Genomic DNA, 23942 nt, shown 5'->3' with positions numbered 1-23942 from the left:
TTCCCTGCTTTTTGTTCTCTATTTACACAAAGCAAAAGAGTAATTTTATACATGTAGCCATTACATTTAAAGAATACTCAGAAGAAAATATTACTGAAATTCCTGCTGCATCTGATGTCAAAAATGGACCATTTTAAACAGTGCAGTTATATACTATTTAGAAAAAGCAGGACAATTGCCTTTTAATACAAAACTGATATTGTAGCTAGAACATGATCTACTGCAGTAATAATGGAAATCTTACATTTATTAACTAATAGTACTAAACAGCAAAATATCAAAGTAATTGGAAACAACTCATATGACTATCTTAAAAAGTATATTCTAGCTTAGTAATATTAAATATTAATATTTGATTAATTTAATTATAATCAAATATCTACTAAGTTAAAATTCAGCATGTACCATGTACTTCTTTCTGTATGTGACATTTAATTTAGATGGTATACTAGTATGCTTTGATACAGGATCTGAAATCTGATTATAATCCCAAGCCATAGTTATCTGATCTGAAAGCAAGGCAAAGAAATAGTTAAAACATTTGCATAATATATCTGGAGACTTCATCATAGAATCATGATAATTAATAAAAACAGTGCATTGACTGAGGCACTAGTTAATTAATATTTTAAAATATCCCTGTGGGTCAACTATTTCTTGTTTCTCTGATAGATTTTGGCCTCTGACCTACATGTTGATCCACTTATCTCCTACATAAAAATACACAAATTTCTTATAAAAAATAAAACTGCAGTTTTAACATTACTAACATAGTAATATTTGCTTTCTCAAGAGAGAATTTTAATCCATTTATATTATGTGAAACTAATAAAACTCTATATTAAACTAAAACTCCAAAGATGGCAAATAAATAAGAATCAGTACTGTGTGCTAACATATACATGCATGCATACCCAGCCAGCCAGCCAGGCACACCTGCCTAGTACATATATTAATATATACTTTTCTTAAGAACAGAGTAAAAAAATGCTTGTTGTGATATTGTTAAAAAAGTAACAGAAAAGAATCTAAAGGAAAGAAAAAAGGAAAACAGGCCTCTCAATACATATATATGAAACACTAAAAAAAATATTAAACCCAAAGCAGTTCGCAAGGTAAAAAACTACAATATAGAAAATTAAAGAAAAAGAAAAATCAATGAAAAAAAATCAGTCGGACTTCCAATAGTGTACATTGATGTTCCCAGAGTATAACAATCTCAAAATGATTTTCTTTTCCAAAGGATGCAAAATTTTCACCTGTTATATGTTTTAGTAATGACTTGTTTAGTTTGACCATGTGAGAATTAGGTCTTCTATCCCAAGCTAACAAAAATAGAATACAAGAATCCTTTCATACTTTAATTCCTCAGAAATAAATTCCTCAGCTACAGGTGGATCATAAAATTTCACACTATTTCTTGTCTGGATAGGAAGAAAATTACTGGAGGGGGGAATGTTTTAGTTGTTCCTGTTTGTTATCTGACAGAACTTAATAGAGAGCTTTTAGTTGTCATTTGTCTTCTTATATTTCCCATTCAAGACTTCCCACTTATTGTGATAATCATAAATGTAAAACCTGATCCTATCTGAAAAACTAAAAAACCTCACAGCACTTAGGCTAGGCTTCTTAGCCAAAGGGAAGCAAACATGTTTGAGATGCTATTTTAAAGGAAAACTGAAATTCTGATCTTCCAATAGCTTCTTCCATGAAAACTTGTGATTGGCTAATGTGGAATTGTTTGATTATTTCTACAATGTAAATTATTTCTACAAAGAAAGCTCTGCAAACAAATCAATTTATTTATTTATTATTTAAATTTATATACCACCCTATTCCCGTAGGACTCAGGGCGGGAAAATTAAAAAACATAGCATACAAAAATTAAAATCAGTTAAAACTATTAATTAAATTCCAGTCCCTGAAATTAAAACTAAAACCCAATTAAATTAAATTAAATTAAAACCCCTCAGTCTGGGCCAAACAGCTCGAAGAGCCAAGTTTTCAAGTCCCGGCGAAATGAGCGAAGGTCGGGGGCAGTCCTGAGTTCCGTGGGAAGTTGGTTCCATAGGGCTGGCACGCCCACAGAGAATGCCGTTCCCCTGGGAATAACCCGCCGGCATTCCTTAACCGGCGGTACCCTGAGAAGGCCCTCCCTGTGGGAGCGCACAGGACAATGGGAAGTTGATGCCGGCAGCAGGTGTTCCCTTAGATAATCCGGACCCAAGCCATTTAGGGCTTTATAGGTCATTACCAGCAGATAGGGCCGCAACTGGCTCACCAGGCGAAGCTGAGCAAAAGCCCCCCTGGTCATGGCTCCTATATGGTCTTCAAAGTTGAGCCGTGAATCCAAGAGGACATCCAAGTTGAGAGCCCTATCAACAGGGGGTAACACCTCACCCCCCATCATTAATGATGGAACGGCCTAGCTAACCCGAGATGCCGGTATGCACAGCCACTCAGTCTTGGCAGGATTGAGACGAAGCCTGTTTCTCCCCATCCAAACCTGGACCGCCTCCAGGCAACGGGACATCACGTCGAGTTGATCACTGGGTTGGTTCGGGGTGGAAAGAAAAAGTTGGGTATCATCAGCATACTGATGATACCCCACCCCAAAACCACGAATGAGCTCGCCCAGCGGTTTCATGTAGATGTTGAACAGGAGGGGAGAGAGGACTGACCCTGGAGGGACTCCACAAATGAGAGACCTCGGGGCGGACCTCTGCCCTCCCGTCAACACCGACTTAATGAAAGTAGTATTGAAAGAAAAAACATCAGGGTCCTGTCCAAGCTGGGAATAAACAAAATGGAGACTCCTTAGGAAAGAAGGTTCAGTTTATTTAGTTGCCAGAAACTTCAGCAACACAAAATTGCTAACAAAATGGAGCTGGGAATAGTGGGTTTTTATACCTTCTTGGGCTTTTATGTTTGGAGTTGTTCCTGTTCCTGTGGCTTTGTATTTGAGATTCTTCCTGTTCTTGTGCAATGAACTTTGACCTGAGCTTCAGTGTGCCCTTTTGGTAATCTAATGGTGGTGGGTTAATCCTATTGTGTCCTAAAGGTCATGCCTTTAGATTTTTGGGTGGGGGAAGTAGATTTTAGGGGTCTTTGTCTTTCTAATCCCATCAGCTCCAAGGTTCCTGGCTCCAGTCTTTCTGAATGAATCAACAAATCTGCATTTCTAAAAGCTGCTTTCTGCTTGGGGCAGAGAGACTTGGGGGAGGGGGTTTCTGCCTAAGTTTTTCTATTATTCCTTTTGTAATATATAATATTCTGCCTTTTTAATATCCCCCCAAATATTTCCTTCTCTAGGGAAGAGGGATGCTGACTTTTACAGTAGGATTTTAAAAAAAAACTTTTAAAATATTAACTACATCTGAAGAGGCTTTTAACTGGAGATTTCAAATTTTTTTTATTTAAAAAGTTTTACAGTACATTTTAACTTTAATCCCCCCTCCCCCACCCCTATCTAACCCTCCCTATCCCTCTCCCCCATTCCCTCCTCCCCCCCTGACTTCCCAGAGCTAAATACAGGGTATAAAAAAGAAAAACAAACATAAGCATCCATATGCTATCACAATAAACTATTAATTCTATCACCCTCTAGCTCAGACATGTCAAACACAAGGCCCGGGGGCCGGATCCGGCCCGCAAAGTGGTTTCATGCGGCCCGCGAAGTGGTTTCATGCGGCCCGCGAAGCCATCCTGGAAACAGGGAACGGCCCCCACTGCCTTGGCCCTGGCCCAGAGACACTCTTTCTGCCAGAGACCCTCAGATCTGTCCCACTCCTGCCCAAGCCCCCATAGGCACCCTTGATGCAAACGCTGTAGAGCTGGCCACGCCCACCCAGTAGGCCATACGCACTCTAGCCACGCCCACCCAGTAGGCCATGCCCATCCTGGCCACACCCACCCGGCCCCCTGAGGGCAACCGCAATGCTGATGCGGCCCTCAATGAAATTGAGTTTGACAACCCTGCTCTAGCTCATGTAAAATGATTACAAACAATATTACTATTACAGATAAGAAAAAAAAGAAAGAAAACAGAAAAGGAGCTTTACTCAAATGCTAAATAAAATTTCTTAATCCCAATCCTTATTCATATTAATTTCAAAAAAAAAAAATTTTTCATCTACTATTTACATTCTCCCACATTTCTCTAAATTCTAAACAAATTCTCAATTATGCGCCAAAAGCGCCTATCTCTATTAACCTTATTAATCTCCAACCAAACTGAACTATGATCAAAAATAGTTCTTGCATATATCACACCAAATGTCTCACAGTTCCAGATCATCCATCTATACGTCTAAGACACCATTCCAATCTCCAATGAAAATAAAATAAAAAATTTAAAAAATTTATAATCCAATTAAGTAACCTTTATACAGTATGTAGTAAGTTAAGAAAAATCAACTTGTTATTGATTAGGAGCTTGCGTACCCAATCTTAAATTCAATAAATACTTTTAGTCCATAACCCTAATATACGTTTCTTGCAAACAAATAGCATCAGTCTTAAATTGTTTTAAATATTGAAAAACTTTCTTTCTCCTGTATGATGAATTTAATCCATTGACATTCTAAATTAGAGATTTAGTCACCAATCTTGACGCTCCAAAGCTTTTGGAGCACGTCTGAAATGACCCCTGTATCTTCTTTGGACCGCGCCCTTCCCACAGCTTCACTATAAGTACGCTTTGGAGGTTCCATAACTTTCTGCTTGTCTTGCTCTTGCTCTCGTCTTGCTCGTCTTAGGGCGGCACGCGTCATCCTCTGCTCTCCAGCAGCAACCGATGAGGCTGTAACTTGATCCCCTCCAGCACCGTTCTCCTCTGTCTGTCTATCTGCAACATCTTGAGGCTTTCCCTCGCCATATCCCTTTGCAGCTTCCAGAAGTGATAGGGGGGTTGCTTTTAACACATTGCTATAAAAATCACGTGTGTGGGCCACAGTAACCAGACGATGTCTTTTACCTTCGTGCATCACCACCAGTCCAACTGGAATCTCCCATCTAAACTTGACATCACATTTCTTAAGTTCCTGTACAAGAAATGCAAAATCTTTCCTTCTCCTTAAAATCTTTGGAGGAATCTCTTTTAAAACCAAGACTTCTTGCTCAGCAACTACCAATTTAGTATCATAAGCAGCTTGAATGACTTCATCTCTAATTACTCTCTTTGTAAAATAGACCACCACATCTCTGGGTAACTTCCTCTGTCTTGCAATCCATGAATTTACACGAAAAATTTTATCCATACTTCCCTCAATTTCAGATGCTGGCTGGCCCAATACCGGTTCCAAAGCCTCAGAGATCAGCTGCTTTAAATCTTCTTTAGAATTTTCCTTTAAACCCCTAATTCTAATAGCATACTGCATCTGTTGGTACTGAACAAGGCTCAATTCTCTGTCCATTTTGTCCCTTATATTTTCATTCTCTAATACCTTTGCTTCTAATATAGAGTTCTTTTGACTGAGATCCTCCACTTTTTCACCCAGCTGTTGCACACATTCAGCTACACTTTCAATCATAGACAACGTGTCTACCCTCATTGCTCTAAACTTCTCTTCCATCTTCTTCTCCAATTTCTCCTCCAGCTTTTTCAACTTTTCATCCATCATATCAGACATTAACCATGATTGCTTTTCAAGGCCATCTTGTAAATCCTTAAGCGTCAGTGCCGGAGGAAGTGCAGGAGGAAGCAAAGCTTGCAACGAGGTCTGTTGCACCGGGGAAGACCCCGCACTCCGAAGAGCTTTAGAAGTCTTGGCCGCCATCTTTCCCCACTTTCACTTATTGCGCACTTTCACTTTAAAGCTATAAAATCCATTGAGCTAGAGAGTAAAGCTAAAAGTCCACATCACCTTGACCTCCTGTACCGCTCTGCCTGCATCTTGATACTCAAAAGTATTTCCTTTTGACAGGGGTGGTTGCTAACGCCTGGCTCTGCTCCAAAAATCACGGAGCAGAGACGCTGCGCAGCTTGGAGCAACCCAGGCTTCGGGGGGGCTCAGTCCTTCAGCCGCCCAAACTCTCAGCTCAGGCGGCCACGGAGAGCTCAACCCCTACTTGGGGCCTCACCCCCTCCTCTTCTCCCAAGGAGGGGGCTTCAAATCCATCTAAACAGCTGATCGGCACTGTTTACAATGGAAAAAACACAGCTGCGGAGCGGGCAGCCCGGAGACGGCTGTCTTCGGCGTCGCGTCACCACCGGAAGTCCAACTGGAGATTTCAAATTGAATAACTCTTGGTTCATGTAACTTACATTTTTTTGTCCTCCATTTTTAAATTTAAAGACTTTATCAACCAAAGCTTTAATCTCCACCTTGAACATGTTTAAATTGTAAAAATTAATATTGAAACAATGCTATTTGTTTTTCTAAAATCTAATATAGCAACTGCTATAATTGCTATACGTAAGAGAAAATGATACTCTTTCTGGACTGAAAGATTAAAGCAGAAAAGGGTTCCATTTCACTGAGACAAATGAGAAGGTATCACCTTTACTTTTAGACACAAGATATTTTGATTGAATTCTGCTAAAAAAATTCTTAGAAAAATTGGGAAGAGGTACACATAGAGGTTTCAGAAGAGATTCGTTCATTTAAAAATTATAAATGTCTAATGTGTAATATAAATAGAGCAAATGCTTCTCAAAAGAGATTTTTTGTCCATTACTTAAAAAAATTAAAACAGGATATCGCTGTGTACGAGAGAATCATATTACTAGAAGGGATAAAAAATATTATATAAAAATTTGGGTACATAATTTATCTCAGCAGTAACCAAAAAAAAAATGTACAGACTGCTGGTTAAAGGGATGGAGCTGACCTGAGAAGCTCCAAATTCAGTTTCCGTCCAACCAATCAGAAAGTTCATTGAGCCCTACCTACCTCTTAGGGTTATTATTGCATGCTACCTTTAGTTCTTAAAGAAAAAATGAGATACTAATTAATTACTAATTACTTGATTAATTAATTACATTTATTTATTGCCAAAGGATACTTCAAACTGGATCTGGGAAGCAACAATCCAAAGATCTCATTTGAACAAAAGATGTTTTTAAAGCATAGTCAACTTCTTATTAATTTAGCCAATCTTTCTTGCATGAAGAGTCGAGTCATGGTGATCAGGCAGTATTTCCTGCTTGTTATTCAAATATGGCTTTTTTCTCCCCCCCCCCGTCCAAATTGTTTAATTATATAGCAAGGGACATTATTAAAAATGCTATAGAGTATTTTTATGTCACATATCAATAGTAATTACATTATTTTTATAGTGATTCATTTTGTACCAGTTATGCCAAATTATAAAAGTAGGAAAAAAGTGCTTCATCCAAATGATAAGAGTCTATCAGTAACCACCCTCCATTAGCATCCTAAATCTGCTAATAAATATAAATAAATAGATTTTATTTTGCTAGGTTTCTCATTTTTCTAATATTGTTCATTCTGTGCCCACTTTCATATCTATTTACACTTTTTCCAGTCTGCATAAAAACCCAAATGCAGGTCTATACGCATTTTTAATATGCAAATATTGGTATTCTCTTTTCAGTTTACTCATTTTGCAAATAATGTTATGGCTGTTTTCCCTAAGTTCAAAGATGGTACTATAACTTTTTTTATTTGTTCAAATAACTCAGAAAATGTTTTTAAGTGGTCATTGTTAGGTATGAGAATTAAATTTCAACAAAAACTATGGGTAACAAAATAAAAAAACTTTAATTCAGTGCAAATAGGGGAGAGCTAGGTGCCAACACCCATGGCCATCTTTTTTCTCCTCCAATCTTTCATAGCAGTTGTCCGTGAAATATATCTTTATTTGCTTCTTCCTTGATCATGGCAGATCTTACTGGGTCAGCCCAATCACAAGGCTTCTCATGAAAGCTGTTTTTCATTTTCATCTTTGCTCACAGTGGTGTAACTGCTCTTTAAAGCTCTTTCATACCTGTAATGGAGGACTCTGTCAATCATGCTGCTGGGCAGCAGTGCTGCCCACAGACTGCTTATGGGCACCAAGCAGCACTAGCATCCAATAGTGCAACTGAGAGATCCACAGGAATATTTAACAAATTACACTAGCTTTTAGGGCAAATTTAAGAGGTTCTTTTACTGAGATAATGAAAAATGTACAAAACCCACTATGAGTCACATGGTGCAAATAGGGTTATCTCATCACCTATCGAATGAGTCATTCCCAAAAAGCCACTAGGTAATCAGCCTAACTCAAAGGATGCATCACAATCAGTTTTTTGCAGACAACCTAATCCTAGCTTTTAACTTAATCCTAGCCCTAGCCCTTATACTTTACCTGCACACAAAAGTCCACCTATCACTTTGAATAACTGAAATAAACAAGGTAAAAACTATTGATAAGTACGTATGAATTTTTACGTGCATATTGCAGTCTTGTCATTATTAATCATAGACACATAAAACAACAGTTAACAAGATCATGAATAATGAAGGCGCATCTATATGTTAATATATAACTATAATTATGCTCATATAATAACAGTTTGGGAATTGTAAATTTTTATTTATTTTTCACATTTTTGAACTGTCCGTCTCTCTCAGAGGTAAATCAGGTAAATATGTACAAAAATATGTTAATTCAATTAGTATCTAATCTATCTCTACATCTATCTGAGCACTATGACTTTTAAGGACAAAATATAGCCAAACCAACCAACTGCAAACTCAGTGAAGTAACCAAGTTTTCTAAGGATTCTAGTAGAACCAACATAATTTAAATGAGGCTGAACTATCACTGACTAATGCTTAAAACTTGTAATTTATAACTTTTATAATTTTTAATTTGATTCCATCTCACACATAAGAGCGGAATTGGGAGCATTATAAATTGATTACTACACCTTACTTGAAATCTTTAGGATGATAAAGTCATCTTTTGAAAGTCAGATGAAACACCTAAAGTTGTCTATCAAATGCTATATCAACTAGGAAGGGAAGTAAACAAGATTGCATTCTGTTTCTGCTTTGGTTTCAGATTAACAAAAAATACATGGTTTATTACTTTAATAAATGACACTTTGATCTTACAAGTTGCTCTATTCAGATGTTCTCCTAATAATAGACTGTTGGATGTGTTATACAATAGTGCAGTGAGGTTGGCTTGGAAATAAGTTCTAAAAAATTAAAATTGTGAGTTGTATCAGAGATGAAGTGCTGGCATGTAAATAGACAATCAAGTAGTTTCTAGATTTCAAACACTTATGGTTTTTTCCATATATATGGTGGTAAGGTGACCACTCCTTTATTGCTCAAAATGCTCAGGAGAAGATAAATGTAATCATTTTTTATGATCAAAAGGAGATAGTTATATACAAGCAGTCTTCACATTATTTTTGGCCCTGAAAGAATTGTTCTTATTTCAGGAGAAATACTGACAACTTGAATAACTTTCAAATAATTACTGCTATTGTGAATGTGATTTTTCCTATTTTTTGCTTCTGGAAATAACTTGCCCACTTCTTTTCATTTCAATCTATCTTGACATAATTAATCAGGATCCAATCTATAATTATTTATCATGGGGTTAAATATCATTTGTTAAGGACTACGTAATTTGAAATGTAATATTATTACTTTTTAAATGTATTAAAATATCTATTAATATTTTTGGTTATTCATTTTAGGGAAGCAATGTTATGGAGGATCAGGATCTCTTGGAAATTGGAATACTTAATTCCGGACACAGGCAAAGAATTCTACAGGCAATTCAGCTTCTTCCAAAGGTATCCTTGCTGTTGTTACAATATCTGAATTCATTCAAAAATAAAATAACTGATAGTGTACAGTGATGCCTCAGTACTCAACTGCTTCAAAATTCATCAAATTTGGTACTTAACACATTTTGATGTGAAAATGTTGTCGCGATACTTCTTGTTTGTTTGGTACTCAATTTGCTGCAGTAGGAAAACAGACAGGAAGTCGGCCATGCCGGGAAGATTGCTGCAAAAGGAAGAGGGGGACTGCTGTAGAGGGTGGACAGGAAGTCAGCCATAATGGGAAGTCTTAGTCTTCATCATATGTTAATATATTACAAAGTTCAAAATAAATCTTACTGTGGATTTTATTTTATTTTTAAAATATATTTTATTGTTTTTTTAACATAGTAACCTTAATATTTGGTAAACAGTGTGTTGTCTGGGTTTATATTTAAAAACAATAACAATTAATTTCTATAATTCCATAATCCACATAGTAGCTTTCCTTGATTTTTTCTTCTTCCAATAATATTCTCTTTTACCAACCTTAAATTAGTACATTTCTTAGTATTTTGATAGATAAAAATCGAATAGAAACATTTTTCTATTATTTATACAAGTAACAACAACATCAATATAAGGCTGTGGATTTTAGTGTAGCTATTTCACTAGGCCATTTTGATTTGACTGATTGTTGTTTGTTTGAGTTTTGGATTTTTAGACAGTCATATGTTTACTTTTCTTCATTAAAATGACTTTTTAAAATTATCTTTTAAGAGAATCATAATAATACTGCACAGTTCTAGTAACAATATCCTTATTACTTAAAGGTAAAGGTAAAGGTTCCCCCGCACATGCGTGCTAGTCGTTTCCGACTCTAGGGGCCGGTGCTCATCTCCGTTTCAAAGCCGAAGAGCCAGCGCTTGTCCGAGGACCTCTCCATGGTCATGTGGCCGGCATGACTAGACGCCAAAGGCGCACGGAACGCTGTTACCTTCCCACCGTAGTGGTCCCTATTTTTCTACTTGCGTTTTTTTTTACGTGCTTTCGAACTGCTAGGTTGGCAGAAGCTGGGACAAGTAACAGGCGCTCACTCTGTTACGCGGCACTCGGGATTCAACCCGCCAAACTGCCGACCTTCTGATCGACAAGCTCAGTGTCCTAACCCACTGAGCCACCACGTCCCTTATATCCTTATTACTTAGGCACATGCAATTTAAATGTTTTATGATTTTAATATTTTTGAGATTCAGTGAAGTTGCATTTTTCCCAAATATTATTGCTGTGTATTTACAGATTTGCCCAATGAATCCCTCCAATAGCTCATTTAATATAACTATGCCTTGGTTTCTGATGTACAAATAGTCCTTGTCCAGTCCTCTGTTCCAAAAATCTTAATTTTTTTATTGACTTATCTATGTGCAGTCTTAAACAAAGGAAGTATTTTTCATCCTATTCTACATGTTCCCCAGATTTCAGTAAACTCCTTAATCCAAAAAAACAATGATTCATCAGGTTTGCTGAAAATATCTTGATCTACTCAATATCTATATGCATGATAAAAATTTTATTTCCACACGAAGAAAGGCAGGACAAAAGCTACTCCTTATTTATGTGCACAAATCTAGCACCATCTGGGGTGGGGGGAAGGAAAGTATTTGCATACTTGGGAAAACTTTTATTTAAAAAACACACATTTTTAGAAAAGATTTTCAGAAACAGCCTTATAAATAGATTATCCTGTAAATAGACTGACATTGTTTCTAATTATCAGCTCTTGTATTTGTTTTTAACATTCTGAACTTGATGCAGCTTGTTCTTATTTCTACTTTCTTGGTTCTGCTTTTTCCATTCATGATAATGTGTTCTGCTTTTAATAGCCTTTCTATATTTTTAATATATTTTAAGTAATTTTGTAATAATTTAAAAACTGTATTGCTTTTAATCTAATTATATACCCAATGGTCTTTGCCACTAGATCTGTCAGACTGGGGATACTCTGAATCCCATCAATGAAACACAACACCTGATAGGCCCCAGGAAGTGTGACTTTTCTATCATGGTGCCCATCTTGTAGAACAACCTCCCCGCAAGAAGTTGACAGCCCCAATCCTCTTGGCTTTTGGGAAGACCTGGCTCTCACCTGAGGCATTGAAGCCAGGATGTTAATGGGGCTGTGGTGGGGAATTGGTTTTCTTTGATATGTTGATGTTATGACTTTTAGGGACCTCAACCCAGTTGCTTTCAACTTGATTTCTATAGATTATGTTTTTTTTATTTCTGTTCCCTACCAAGAGTTCCCTTGGGTAGGTTTGTTTGCCAGGAAAAGTATTTATCTTCTTTACACAAAGCTCTAAAATATTAATATTAATTAACATATATAAAATTCAACATTCCATATCCTAATTCTTAGTTTTAACAAAATCCCACCAAAGGTATAAAATGGTCCAAATATTCCAATATAAACATAAAAAAAGAATACCAAAATTTAACATGAGAAAAATAAACCATTTTTCTTTTGCAAAGACAACATTGTATGCAACATTTTCCCATTCCAAATACCAACAATTCCAAAGAAAACTACTCCAAATAGCAATTTATCCATTCAAATAAACATTCCATAACTATAGACAAATAAAGAAAATTAAATTTAACAAAGAGTTATAATTTCTCCTTTTAAAAGATCACCAAACTTCCTTACTTTGAAAAAAAACAGTTAATACAAACCCACTTTGCATACTATAAAGTTAGGATACATAAAGTAATTATAGAGAAAAGAACTTAAACACCTTATTAAGTGTAAGCAATTCTAGCATACCCTATTTTTTAAAAATTAAAGATATTGCAAATGCAAAAAGAGCCAGCCAGAATAATATGTCCTATTTTATTCTTGGTCAATCAAATAAGCCAACTTTGTACTCCTTTTTTCTTCTGTACAGAATAATCTTTATCTTTAATCCAGTCAGATGGTTGTGTGATCTTCACTGGAATTTTTTTCAATGCTTTAAACAGTCTCTCTTGCAAATCCAACAAAAAGAAATTATTCCAATTGACCTCTGCGATTGTCATTTTTATTTCCTTCCTAATTTTTAAAACCCTTTCACTTTTCTCTTTGTATATGATGTCCTTATTCAGAGTCTCAGTCAGGTTTTCCTTGGGTAAATTTTGTGCATATTTTGTTCTGTAACATTTTATTCTGGGAACATACTGTTTCCAAAAAGATGCAACATAACTGACATAATCAATTCAAAATCCTGACGCTGGTCCTTGAAGAGAAGTTACTTGTCTTATTATAATTATTATAATTTTATTACAAGGCCGGCTTGTTCAAATAAGAATGTCTTTAGATCGCGACGGAAGAAGCGAAGGTCGGGCGCCATCCGGAGCTCAACCGGTAACCGATTCCATAGCTCCGGGGCGCCGGCATCTCCAATCTCAAAACACATTTATCTTTCTCACAAAGATGCAATTACTTTTTAACAATACTTAAAAAGCCCAATATTCTGACGTTTTCTGAGCCCTTAATTCATTTAAAACATTTGTAGCCAAAACCTTCCCTTATATTTTGCTGTTTAAGTTCTTAAGGATTATAAAATATATCTTCATATTCCTAAATTAAGAATAGAAAGGGCTCACCCAGTTTCTAAAAATTGTCTAATTTTTTGAGGCAGTTAATAGATAATTAAAAGATATCCAGCAAGGGAAGTGAGAGAACTTTGAAAAAGATTCCATTGGCAACTGGAACAATTTTGGCAAATACCCTTGTCTCCAAATCACCCCCTCAAGATCACTGTCTTGTGGCTTCTTTGTGAGAAGCAACTGTAAGGAGAAACAGCTTGGACTATATTGTGTCCTCTCTTTCTCCAGAGAGGATTGTACCGATAGGAGCTGAATTACCAGCCCTCTTATTTGTGGCCACAAACATCAACTGTGCTTTGCACAAGTTGTCTTCAATCCCATTAATCACAGGTTTTTTGGTCTTTCCTTTTCACTTGACCCACTCATTCTTCCTTCATATAATTGGTTGATTCCTTCACAATTCCTTCATATATTTGATCCACATTTATTCTTTCTGTATGATACATTACCTTAGCAGACATTTGTACATTCATTTTTGTAGTCAGTCTACATTCCTAGAGTGCCCGTTCATTCCTGACCATGTCTCTTGTTTTACCACATACATTTCTAAATTAGGTTCTATTGAATTCAGGTTATACTTCTTCTGACAAACCAATTTCCATATAATAATCTAGGTAAAGACACATTTCTTGATGGTATTGTGTTTCTTTGAATATTAATTATTAATTAATCATTGATTATCATTAGATATCTATGTAGTTACATCAGTCATCCCAGTAATTGAACTACTCATTGCCATTTAACACCACTGCCAAAAATGCTTCCCTGGCAGCTGATCTAGAAACATTTCAGTTAGGCTATATTTTGCTGTCATTCTATAGAACACTAAATTAGATCCAACGACTTTTATCTCTCATACAGATCTGCCAAACACATAGTCATGAGCAGAAATCCTGCTAGTTGTGCTCACATAACCATTCTTTCAAGATGGAAATTTTCCTTTCTTTGTTGTTTTTTATTTGCTTCTCTCATAGATTTTTTTTAGCAAGTCTAGGGGAAAGGTATTTTAGAAGTGCAAGAACAGTACTATAGTGAATTTTGACACTTTCTTGTGTTGTAAGAATTTATTGTTTTGTAAAGTACTATCAACAAACATATGCAAGTGAACATAAACTTATTCAACATTTTTCATAAATGTATTTACCTAAACACACAGAATATGCCAATACTTCCATGTAAAGAACCTTCTCTAATATTTCTATACATGCATGTATATATCATGATATTTACTTATAGTGACATAAAATCTCATCTGTACATTTATACATAAACATCTTCTTGGACAAATACAAACAACTTTGATATTATCCTCATACTGATATGCTACACAGGAGGAATTCATTGTTTATCAGAAGCAAATGAAGGCAAATAAATATAAGTCTAAAAGAGCAGCAATATTACCAAAAACAATTACTGGACAAACAATCCCCCAAACAACACCTGGAAGCATTCCTCTAGTCAGACACTTTTTGATAAACATTTACAGAGAAATCAGAAAGAAACCTACATCATTAGCTAGCACTGCCATACATCAGAGACATCTCAGAAACAGCCGACTATTACAACCACATGGTGTCACTACAGCAGACAAACCAACTAAATCCCTCCAAACATCTTAAGAAAATTAAAAGATCCAGTAGCCCAAGAAGTAAAAACAGGAATCATCTATAACACACAGTGTAAGGACTGTAGCAGCCACTATGTAGGACAAACAGGCAGAAGACTAGCAGAGTGCATGCACAGTTAGCCAGAAGACATGAAAACAGCCTAATCTTTTAACACAGAGACAGACTCAACCATAATTTCAACTGGGAAACTGTCAGCATCCTAGACTAAGCTAAATCCAAAAATACAAGAGAATTCCTTGAAGTTTGGTATATAGATAAGTCAGCCATCAACTGACACATAGAGATAAATATTTATACACCATTCCCAAAGAAACAATAACAAAATTAAAAAGGAAACAAAAAGACTAAAGCACTTCCTCATTAGCAATCAACACCTAGAAAAGCAAGAATTTATATCACAATTAACACCAGGCAAACAATCAGACAGTAAACAAGATCCTAATAAAGCAACTACCAACTCAGACAAACAATCAAGCAGTAAACCACAGCCTAATCATTCCCTGTGCTCAGTTGTTCTGTGACTAGTCATCTCGTGGTTGTACTATTGTAAAACACTCTATATGGGTCTATCCTTGAAGAGTATTTGGAGGCTACAGATGGTGCCGAGAGCAATGATGCAGACAGTTTTGGGGTCCCCAAGAATTGTCTCTGTAACAGCACTGCTCTGTGAGCTGCATTAATTGCTGGTCTGCTTCTCCTATCTTTTCATAAGGCTTAAAGACCTGGCTCTGCCAATTGGCCCAATGGGGGAAAAACACAGTAGTAATGGTTGATTGAGTTAAACTTTCCCCCATTCTATCCCCACCCTCCCCCTGTATCCTTAGACTTTAATCTTTGCTTTAAATTTATATATGTTTTAATGTAGATATATTTTTTATGATTGAAGCCACCCAGAGTTACCTTATGGTAAGATGGGCGGCCAATAACTTATAAGTACATTAAGGAATTACAAAGGAGAAAACAACACTCCTGCCAACACTGACTGGGCAAGTTACTGTATATAAATAGAAAGCAAACCCTGCTTTCTTCTACCACAAACATGTTACCTACCATCTAGGTAAGAAAATGTCTGCAGGCAAACAACCAAGCTCAAAGAGCATTAAGGACTCCATGTTCAATCTACATCTACATGTATTCCCCTTCAAGAAGCAGGAAACCCACCACAGAGCCTTCCTGTATAGAGGCTGCGTGGTGCTGTTGCAGAAGTGGGTTCCATTTTGAAAATGGCCAAATTTCTTTCAGCTGCCTATCAGCTGAAAGGAGTGTGTGTATGTTTGTATGCATCAATTCCATACCCATCCTAACTGTAATGTTTCCCCCATATGGCACAAAGTCATGCAATTTAGAGGCATATTACAAATAGCCTTCTTTGAAGAAATTTAAAAATATTATAATACAGCTACATTTAAATATTTTCCTAATTTAAATATTCTGATGTAATGTTCTTTTTATTTTACTTATTACAACAAATCTGATAATGATAATACACTTGAAAATTACTTGGAATTTTTATATTTCAGATGAAACAGACAGGCAGTGATGGCTACAACCCCAACTCTGTAGCAGAATGGCTAGATTCTCTGGAACTGGGAGATTACATCAAGCCCTTTTTGATAAATGGCTATACATCAATGGACCTTGTAAAGAAAATATGGGATATTGAATTAATTAACGTAAGTTGATCCATTGTTTTTCCTTTTTAAAACATCTCAATTGTAATTCCAATGGATGAAAAATGTTTTACTTTTTCAACATAATGTGGTTAATGACTTATCTGTGTTCAGAAAAATGTTGAGGCTCAGCTATTCAGAACTGCTACTTCTACTTAAGCAGATATACTAGGCCAGGGGTGGCAAACCTATGGCACGTGTGCCAGAGGCGGCACTCAGAACCCTCTCTGTGGGCACGCATGCCATCACCCCAGCCCCGCCTCCCCCTCGCAGCCCCCTCCTCACCAGCAGCCCCGCCCCGAGGAGAGCCACCCCTGGACACAGCCCGGGTGGAGCAGCACAGCCAAGGACATGACAGCTGGTCAGCAGGGACAAGACTCCACCCTCGCGCCCCATCACACACAGATGATGCTGTGGGGCATGGGTGGAGAGCATGGCCGCCATGGCTGCCTGGGCGATTGCTTTGGGGGACCGTGGAGGCAGTGAGTGGCCCTATGGGCAGGCTGGGCAGGGGCAGAGCGCGGGGTTCGGGGCAGGCAGGGGGCAGAGCAGTTTTTGGGCACTCAGTCTCTAAAAGGTTTGCCATCACTGTACTAGGCTATTCCTGCTAGTCCAGCTCTCCAATGTCACATTCTTTTTTCCCATACAATCATGTCCACTTCTTGAAGACTGCCTGAACAAATCCTTGCACTTTTCTTAGCAAGAGTTTTCAGAAGTGGTTTGTCATCACCTCCTTCCTAGGGCTAAGAGAAACTGACTGGGCCAAAGTCACCCAGCTGGCTTACTTTTAGCTGCACACAAACATATTCACACTGAGACATTTTGCACCCTTGTCATTTAAAACACTTTTTTGTTGCCATTTTACAACAGTATAAGAAAACAACAAACAGAACTATAAAAGTATTGTTTTCTTTTCATGATTATTTTAATAAGTGATTATTATATCAATTGTCTCACATCTTTATAAACATTTTGTTTCATATTACAGAAGCATACATATGTATATAATGAAACTTTATTTTGTATGCCCAATGATTTTACTCATAGATAGGAGCTGGTATCTCATATAATATTCAGCTAAAAATTTAAATGTGGATTCCAAAACTAATTTCAGAGATACAGTGGCAAAATTGTGTTGATATCAAACAATATCAAACAAAACAAAACAAAAACAAATTTACTGAGACTATCTTGATTTTAATTGGAATAATTTTGTTTTTAGTGGTAAGTCATACAAATTGTGCTGGCCTTGTTTCAAAGTATTAAAATATTATTTTGTGTTTCTCTTTTGAAATTTTAGAGAAATCTTATTAAGAGTAACAGTTTATGGTATACTAGAAAAATTTCTACCATTTCTATAAAACACTTTCTCCTGAAACAAATGACTATTCAATTTTTGGGGACAATGTATTCAAATGAGAGGATTCCAGAATAATGCATTTTGCTCTTTTCTGCTGACCTAGAGAACTTCTTTTATGAAAAATGCTACTTTCGATATATTGAGAAAAAAATGTAAAGAAAAAAAGCATTCTTCTTGTTCTACTTGCTACTGCTTTCTTAATTATGCCAAATGATATTTTCAGGTTAAGAACCAAAAATTAATTCTTTTTATTGACTGTACTTCAGATGTTCCTTCAGGTATGGGGAAATTATCACACAAATAATGAGCAATTTATGATAAATTGTGTTATTACTTAACAATTTATTACAGGGTTAGTTTATAGAATGTCCCTCATATGATCCATTCAATCAACCTTGATTCCCGGAATCTGCCTGAACTACTTTTCTTGGCAAGATTTTCAGCAATAGTTTTCTATTGCCTTTTTCTTTCTGAGAGTAAGAGGGGGTGACTGGTCACTCAGCTAGCTTTGCTGCCTAAGGCAGGACTAAACCTCAGAATCTCCTGGCTTCTATTCTAATGGTTTTTAACCATTATACCAACTGGTTCTCAAATGATGTTGCTTGATTATCATAGTTACACTTTAAAATTTTACAATGTACAACTTTCTACTTTTGTTTTTAAGTGAATATGCTAACATACAACCATATCTAAACTACCAATCAGATTTTTCCCATTTTCTTTGGTATTTCATCTACACTCATAGGCAGAAATAATATGACATCTAAAAAATTTACAACATTCTACATTCAGGTAATTCTGATTCTCAGGGGTTTTGTTGTTGTTGTGAATCCCAGAGATTTGCATTGGGAGTCAGTATAGTGTAGTGTAGTGATTAAGGTGTTGAAATGGAAGTGGAAAAACCCTGATTCAAGTCCACCTTCAGGTACAGAATCTCCAGGGGTGATTTGGGGCCAGTTATTATCTCTCACCCCAAACTATTTTATTTGGTGGTACAGTAAGTACTTGTGAAGAAAAAAAAACAGTATACACTATCTTAAGCATCTATACAAAAAGTGGAATATAAATTTAACAAATAAGCATAAACAGAGGAAATGGGCAGTAGGAGAGACCAGTACCATCATAATAACGTCAGGATTCCAGAAACAGAAGACATTAAGGCCCAATATCATATGCGTAAATTAGCCTGTTGATCCCTCAAATGCCTAGAAGAAAATGAAACTAGATTCCAGAAACAATAGTTAAGGGCATTTGTCTGTAATTCTTAAACATAAATACTATATTGCTATAGAGTATCTAGAAAAATTAGGTTCTAAAACAGTCTAAGCCAAAAGACATCCATCCTCAGCATGTCCAATTGTGCACTAGAGGTGGGGGAACTGTGTTACATATTTGCATTAGGCCTAACCTGTGGTTCTATACATCTATATGCAAACATTATTACACTACTGAAGCTAGGTCTAAGAAACAAGAAGAAAATGTTTGCTTTTATGTTTTACTTCACCATTTATTAAAAATACATTTATCTGTGCTTGTCCATGAATTTTAAAAAATTAAAAATTCTCCTGATACATGTGTTCTGAAATTTATTGTTATTTGCTTCTTGATTTATTTAACAGAAGATTTGTAGAAAGAACAAATGACTTGCTTTTAAAAGTGCTGACATCTTTAAAGAAAGTGATTTTTTCCTCTGCCAGCAGCATATTTGGAGAATCAAATCCAAACCCAACTGTCCCCTTAAACATGCTCCCATTTGAGCATCTTAAATTTAAAGAGATAATTACAGGTGAAGTTAATCTATTCACTAGATCTTGATCATTATACAGAGCATTCAGTCTGAAAAATATCAATTATAATAACAATTTCAAAAGACAATTCTTTGAAGGCAATCTAGGAATAATATGAATAATGTATAAATAACTCAAAACTTTCAAATATTTTACATATAAAAGGATCATAATGCAACCAACTGCTAAGGATTACAGAGGACAAGAGAATAATACATATATGCATATTACTTCAAAACACATGTTTGTTATATTGTAAATAAACTTTTTTGTGAACTTACCGTATGTAAACTTTTCTTCCTGAAAAAGAACTTCTTGGAAATTCAGCACAATTGGGGTTTGCATCTAAGGCTATTCTTAAATGCTACATGGTGAAATGCAGGGAAAGATATAGGGTATATCAGCTTTTTAATGTACATTAGAAGCTGCCAATTTGAAATTCTAGTACACTGATTTGGAAATAAGCTTGACTAGAGTTGCTTCCATATAAATAAACATAAGCAATAAAATAGATTAAAATATTTAGTTTCATTCCCTTGAATTTTTAGTTATACAATTAACATTCTAGATCAGACATGTCAAACTCGCGACGTCACTTGACATTGTGCAATGTATCGTAGCTTTTTCCCCATTGCTGGCAATGGGGTGGGCGCAGTTTCGTGGAGATGCGTCCGGCCTGTGGGCCAGCAGTTTGACACCCCTGTTCTAGATCATGACATTGTATCATGACATTGTATCAGTTGAAGTTTACATTGCCATTGACTTGGCTTTTTCTCATAGTCCTGTCTGGAGCTAAGACTCTCTCCAGACAGCTGTATCATATTTGGGAAGTGGGATTTGTGGGGAACAAAAACCCTATTGTTCCGTATGCATTTGTATTACATTGGATGTAGACCATTAGATTTTTTGTAAAAAAAAATATATTGTTGCTCTCTGTAGTTCTCTGACCAGCTCTGTTTTATTCTGCTTTATTATTTGTAGAATTTTCTGTGATTTGGTAGCATTGGTGGTATAGGTATATCTGTTTTTATTTTTACTATTTATATTTTGCTGCCTGTTAGTCCAATTCTCATCATTCACTAGTTATTCTAGTCACTGAAATTATATGTTGCTGTTGATGATTTGTTCAATTGAGCACTGCACTAGATATATTCTTTTTTTAATCAGCAGAATTGTTGACAAAAAAAGACTGTTGAACATTTGACCTCTGTAGTTGACCTATATACATGATAGATCCCTCTATTTCACAAATAAATACATTGCAATAGGAAGACATTTAAAGGAATAATCTGGAAAAAAAAAGAAAACTAAGGGAGTTTAATATCACCTATTATTAATTACTAGGAACTACAAACAATTCACTATATCTTTGCATCCTCTTCTGTTTCCTTTGTTTTTCTTTTGAAATGTATTATACAGTATATTTTTAAAAAGTGAAGAATAACAGGTGAGTTTACAGGTATGCAACCAGTATTTTTTTCTTTCTCTTTCCTGGAAAAGTGTAACACTGAAAATTATGCTTGGTTTTTGGCTGGCAGCAATATTAAGCTCTAGCAATCAAAATGGAGTATTTCAGATGCCTTACATTTTCTGCTTGAATAACAATATCCTCATTCTAGCATACAGTTCCTGTTTCCCAGTTGTATCCAAACAGAATATCTTTTTTTTAGAAATATCCTAATGGAATATGTCATTGTTCCACAAATGAATTAATCTGATATACAGTACTGCCTATTACATTTTCATACATTTTGCTGTTTGGGTACTTTGAAGGGTGTCACTCATTTAAGAATGGGCATGAAAAACCTAGGCTGAATATAGAATTTCTACTGCTTCTGAAGAAGCTAAAACAGCCTCCCTCTACAGCACACAATCCATCATACAACAAACTGATAAAATAAATACCGGTAGTTTCTAAATGTTTTGTTGCCCTAGGCAACTACTTGTACTGCCTACAGCACATCTGAACATCCTTGAATATCTTTTTAACTCTTTCTTAGTAACTTACTATGTGGTTTTATCAAAGACAGCAGTGGTGCCCACCTTATTGCATATAACCATCCATATACCAGTTTCCTGAGTTATTGACAGTTAACATGAGGCAAATTTATTACTGTGATTTTAAAAAATCCATATTAATAAACATTAAAATCATAAATTAGGTTGTGATTTTAAACAGGTATTTTATATCAGAATCTAAAACAAAATTTGACTATCTCTCTAACTGAGGAGTATTGATTCCTGTCTAGGCATCAGACAGCCTACAACAGAAGCAGCTAGAGCAGTTATAAAGGACCTTTTTCTTTCCCTCGTTACTCTGTTTTTACCATAAAATTTCTCTCCTCACTCCCATGAGTAGATGTGTCTTTCTCAGTCTTGGGACCTCTATAAAAGGCTTGGGAATGTAAGAGTTCTGGGCAGGATCTTGGCTGTTCTTAGAACTGTACTCTTGCTGTTCCTGAAATCTGTTGGAGCCACTCTTCCCGCTTTGTAGTCACAACCTCATTGGGATCACTTTGGCCTATTCTTTCCACATACACAGATTCTTTCCTCCTTCAGCCCTGATACTTTTCTAGTTTCTCATGCTCCTTCTTCTTGATAGTGCTGTTACTTGGCATTATTACATCTTCCACCACTTCTGACTTCTGCTCCTTGTCTACTACCATAATGTCCAGTTCATTGGCCAGCACATGCCTGTCTGTCTGGATCTGGAAGTCCTACAGGATTTCAGTCCTGCGTACACACACAGATGCACACAGAGAGACACACACAGAGAGACACACAGAGACACACACACACACACACACACACAATGCTATGTAAAACATCATTTATGCATATTGCTTGATACCAACCAAGCAGTATGTGTCTCTCTAGGTCTCTGTCTGGGGTGGGCATGAAGGGAGGCTCAGTCAATCTCAATGTATACATAGTTGTACTTTGACAATAAAGGTTCATTCATTCATTCATTCATTCATTCAAGTAGTACTTATTTTTATTATTTCACAGTATTCATCTAACTCATTTTAATCTCTCTCACCCACTCTGCCATGATATTTATTATACATTTTCACAGGCTTGAATAAAACAATTCCACCTTTCCTCCTCTCTTAATTTTTCTAATGTCCCTTATTCCCTTTAATATTCTCTGGAAGACTCACCTACTATCCATTGTAAACTGAATGGAATTAAGCCCTGTTCAGAAATCATTAAAATCAGAGCTTTCATCATGTGAACAATTTCTATGAGCACTCCCACCACTAGTGTCACTCAAATAATATCTGTAGGAGGAAAGCTATTAGATACACTCTATGTATACAGAATGATGTTTTTTTCTTCTGAGGATAGTCATGTAGGATGCGTGAAAGAATCATATCATTTGAGTGAAAGGAGAGATTTCCCAGAAGTGTTCACTATAAATTTTATTTTATTTTTACAAAATGAATTAATAATTGTTGAAATAATGTGAAGCACTGAACATTACTTTTATTTATTTAAAACATTTACAGTACTGTATATTGCCAGTTTCCATGAAATATTTTGAAGTGATATACCGTATATACTTGAGTATAAGCCGAATTTTTCAGCCCACTTTTTGGGCTGAAAAACTCCACTTTGGCTTATACTCAAGTCAACAAAAAAAAGAACTGTCCCTTCGTTCGGAACAGGCTGCTGGGAGAAGGGAGCGGCAGAGCCTTGCAGAGCTGGCGGCAGTCCAGCGTTGTTTCTCCCCCTCGTGCGTGCGTGTGTGTGTCAGACCCACGGGAATGGCTGGTAGGGAAGCGGCATTCCGGCATTCCCCCCCTTCCTGTGTGTCGAGCCCACGGGGCTTGACACACAGAGAAACGCAAATGCCGGACTGCCGCCACCTTTACTAGCCATTCCTGCGGGTCTGACACACACACACACACACACACACACACACACACACGCACGAAGGGGAGAAACAACGCTGGACTGCCGCCACCTCTGCCAGCCCTGCAAGCCTCTGCCGCCCCGGCGTTGGTGGTCGAGCACTTCGGAGCCGGAAGAGAATCTCCCGCAGGAGGAGGTCGCGGCTTTCTCTCTTGCTTCGGACTGCAAGGATTTAAACTCCAGGAACAAATCCCGATGGAAGGTTTTTTT

The 23942-nt window shown here is 36.5% G+C and overlaps 1 protein-coding gene across 1 annotated transcript in view; it reads left to right on the top strand.

The window, feature by feature from the left end:
* Positions 1-23942, top strand: part of ANKS1B (ankyrin repeat and sterile alpha motif domain containing 1B) — a gene marked incomplete at its 5' end in the record, with an annotated part of 324360 nt that overhangs the window by 176360 nt on the left and 124058 nt on the right. The window contains 2 exons of the mRNA XM_083366003.1: positions 9662-9760; positions 16521-16673. Of these exons, the coding sequence (XP_083222129.1) occupies positions 9662-9760; positions 16521-16673 (252 nt within the window). The remainder of the gene's footprint in view (positions 1-9661; positions 9761-16520; positions 16674-23942) is intronic.

Source organism: Vipera ursinii (assembly GCF_947247035.1).
Source record: "Vipera ursinii genome assembly, chromosome: 6".
NCBI classification, from domain to species: domain Eukaryota; kingdom Metazoa; phylum Chordata; class Lepidosauria; order Squamata; family Viperidae; genus Vipera; species Vipera ursinii.
This window is presented reverse-complemented; position numbering and strand designations above follow the sequence as displayed.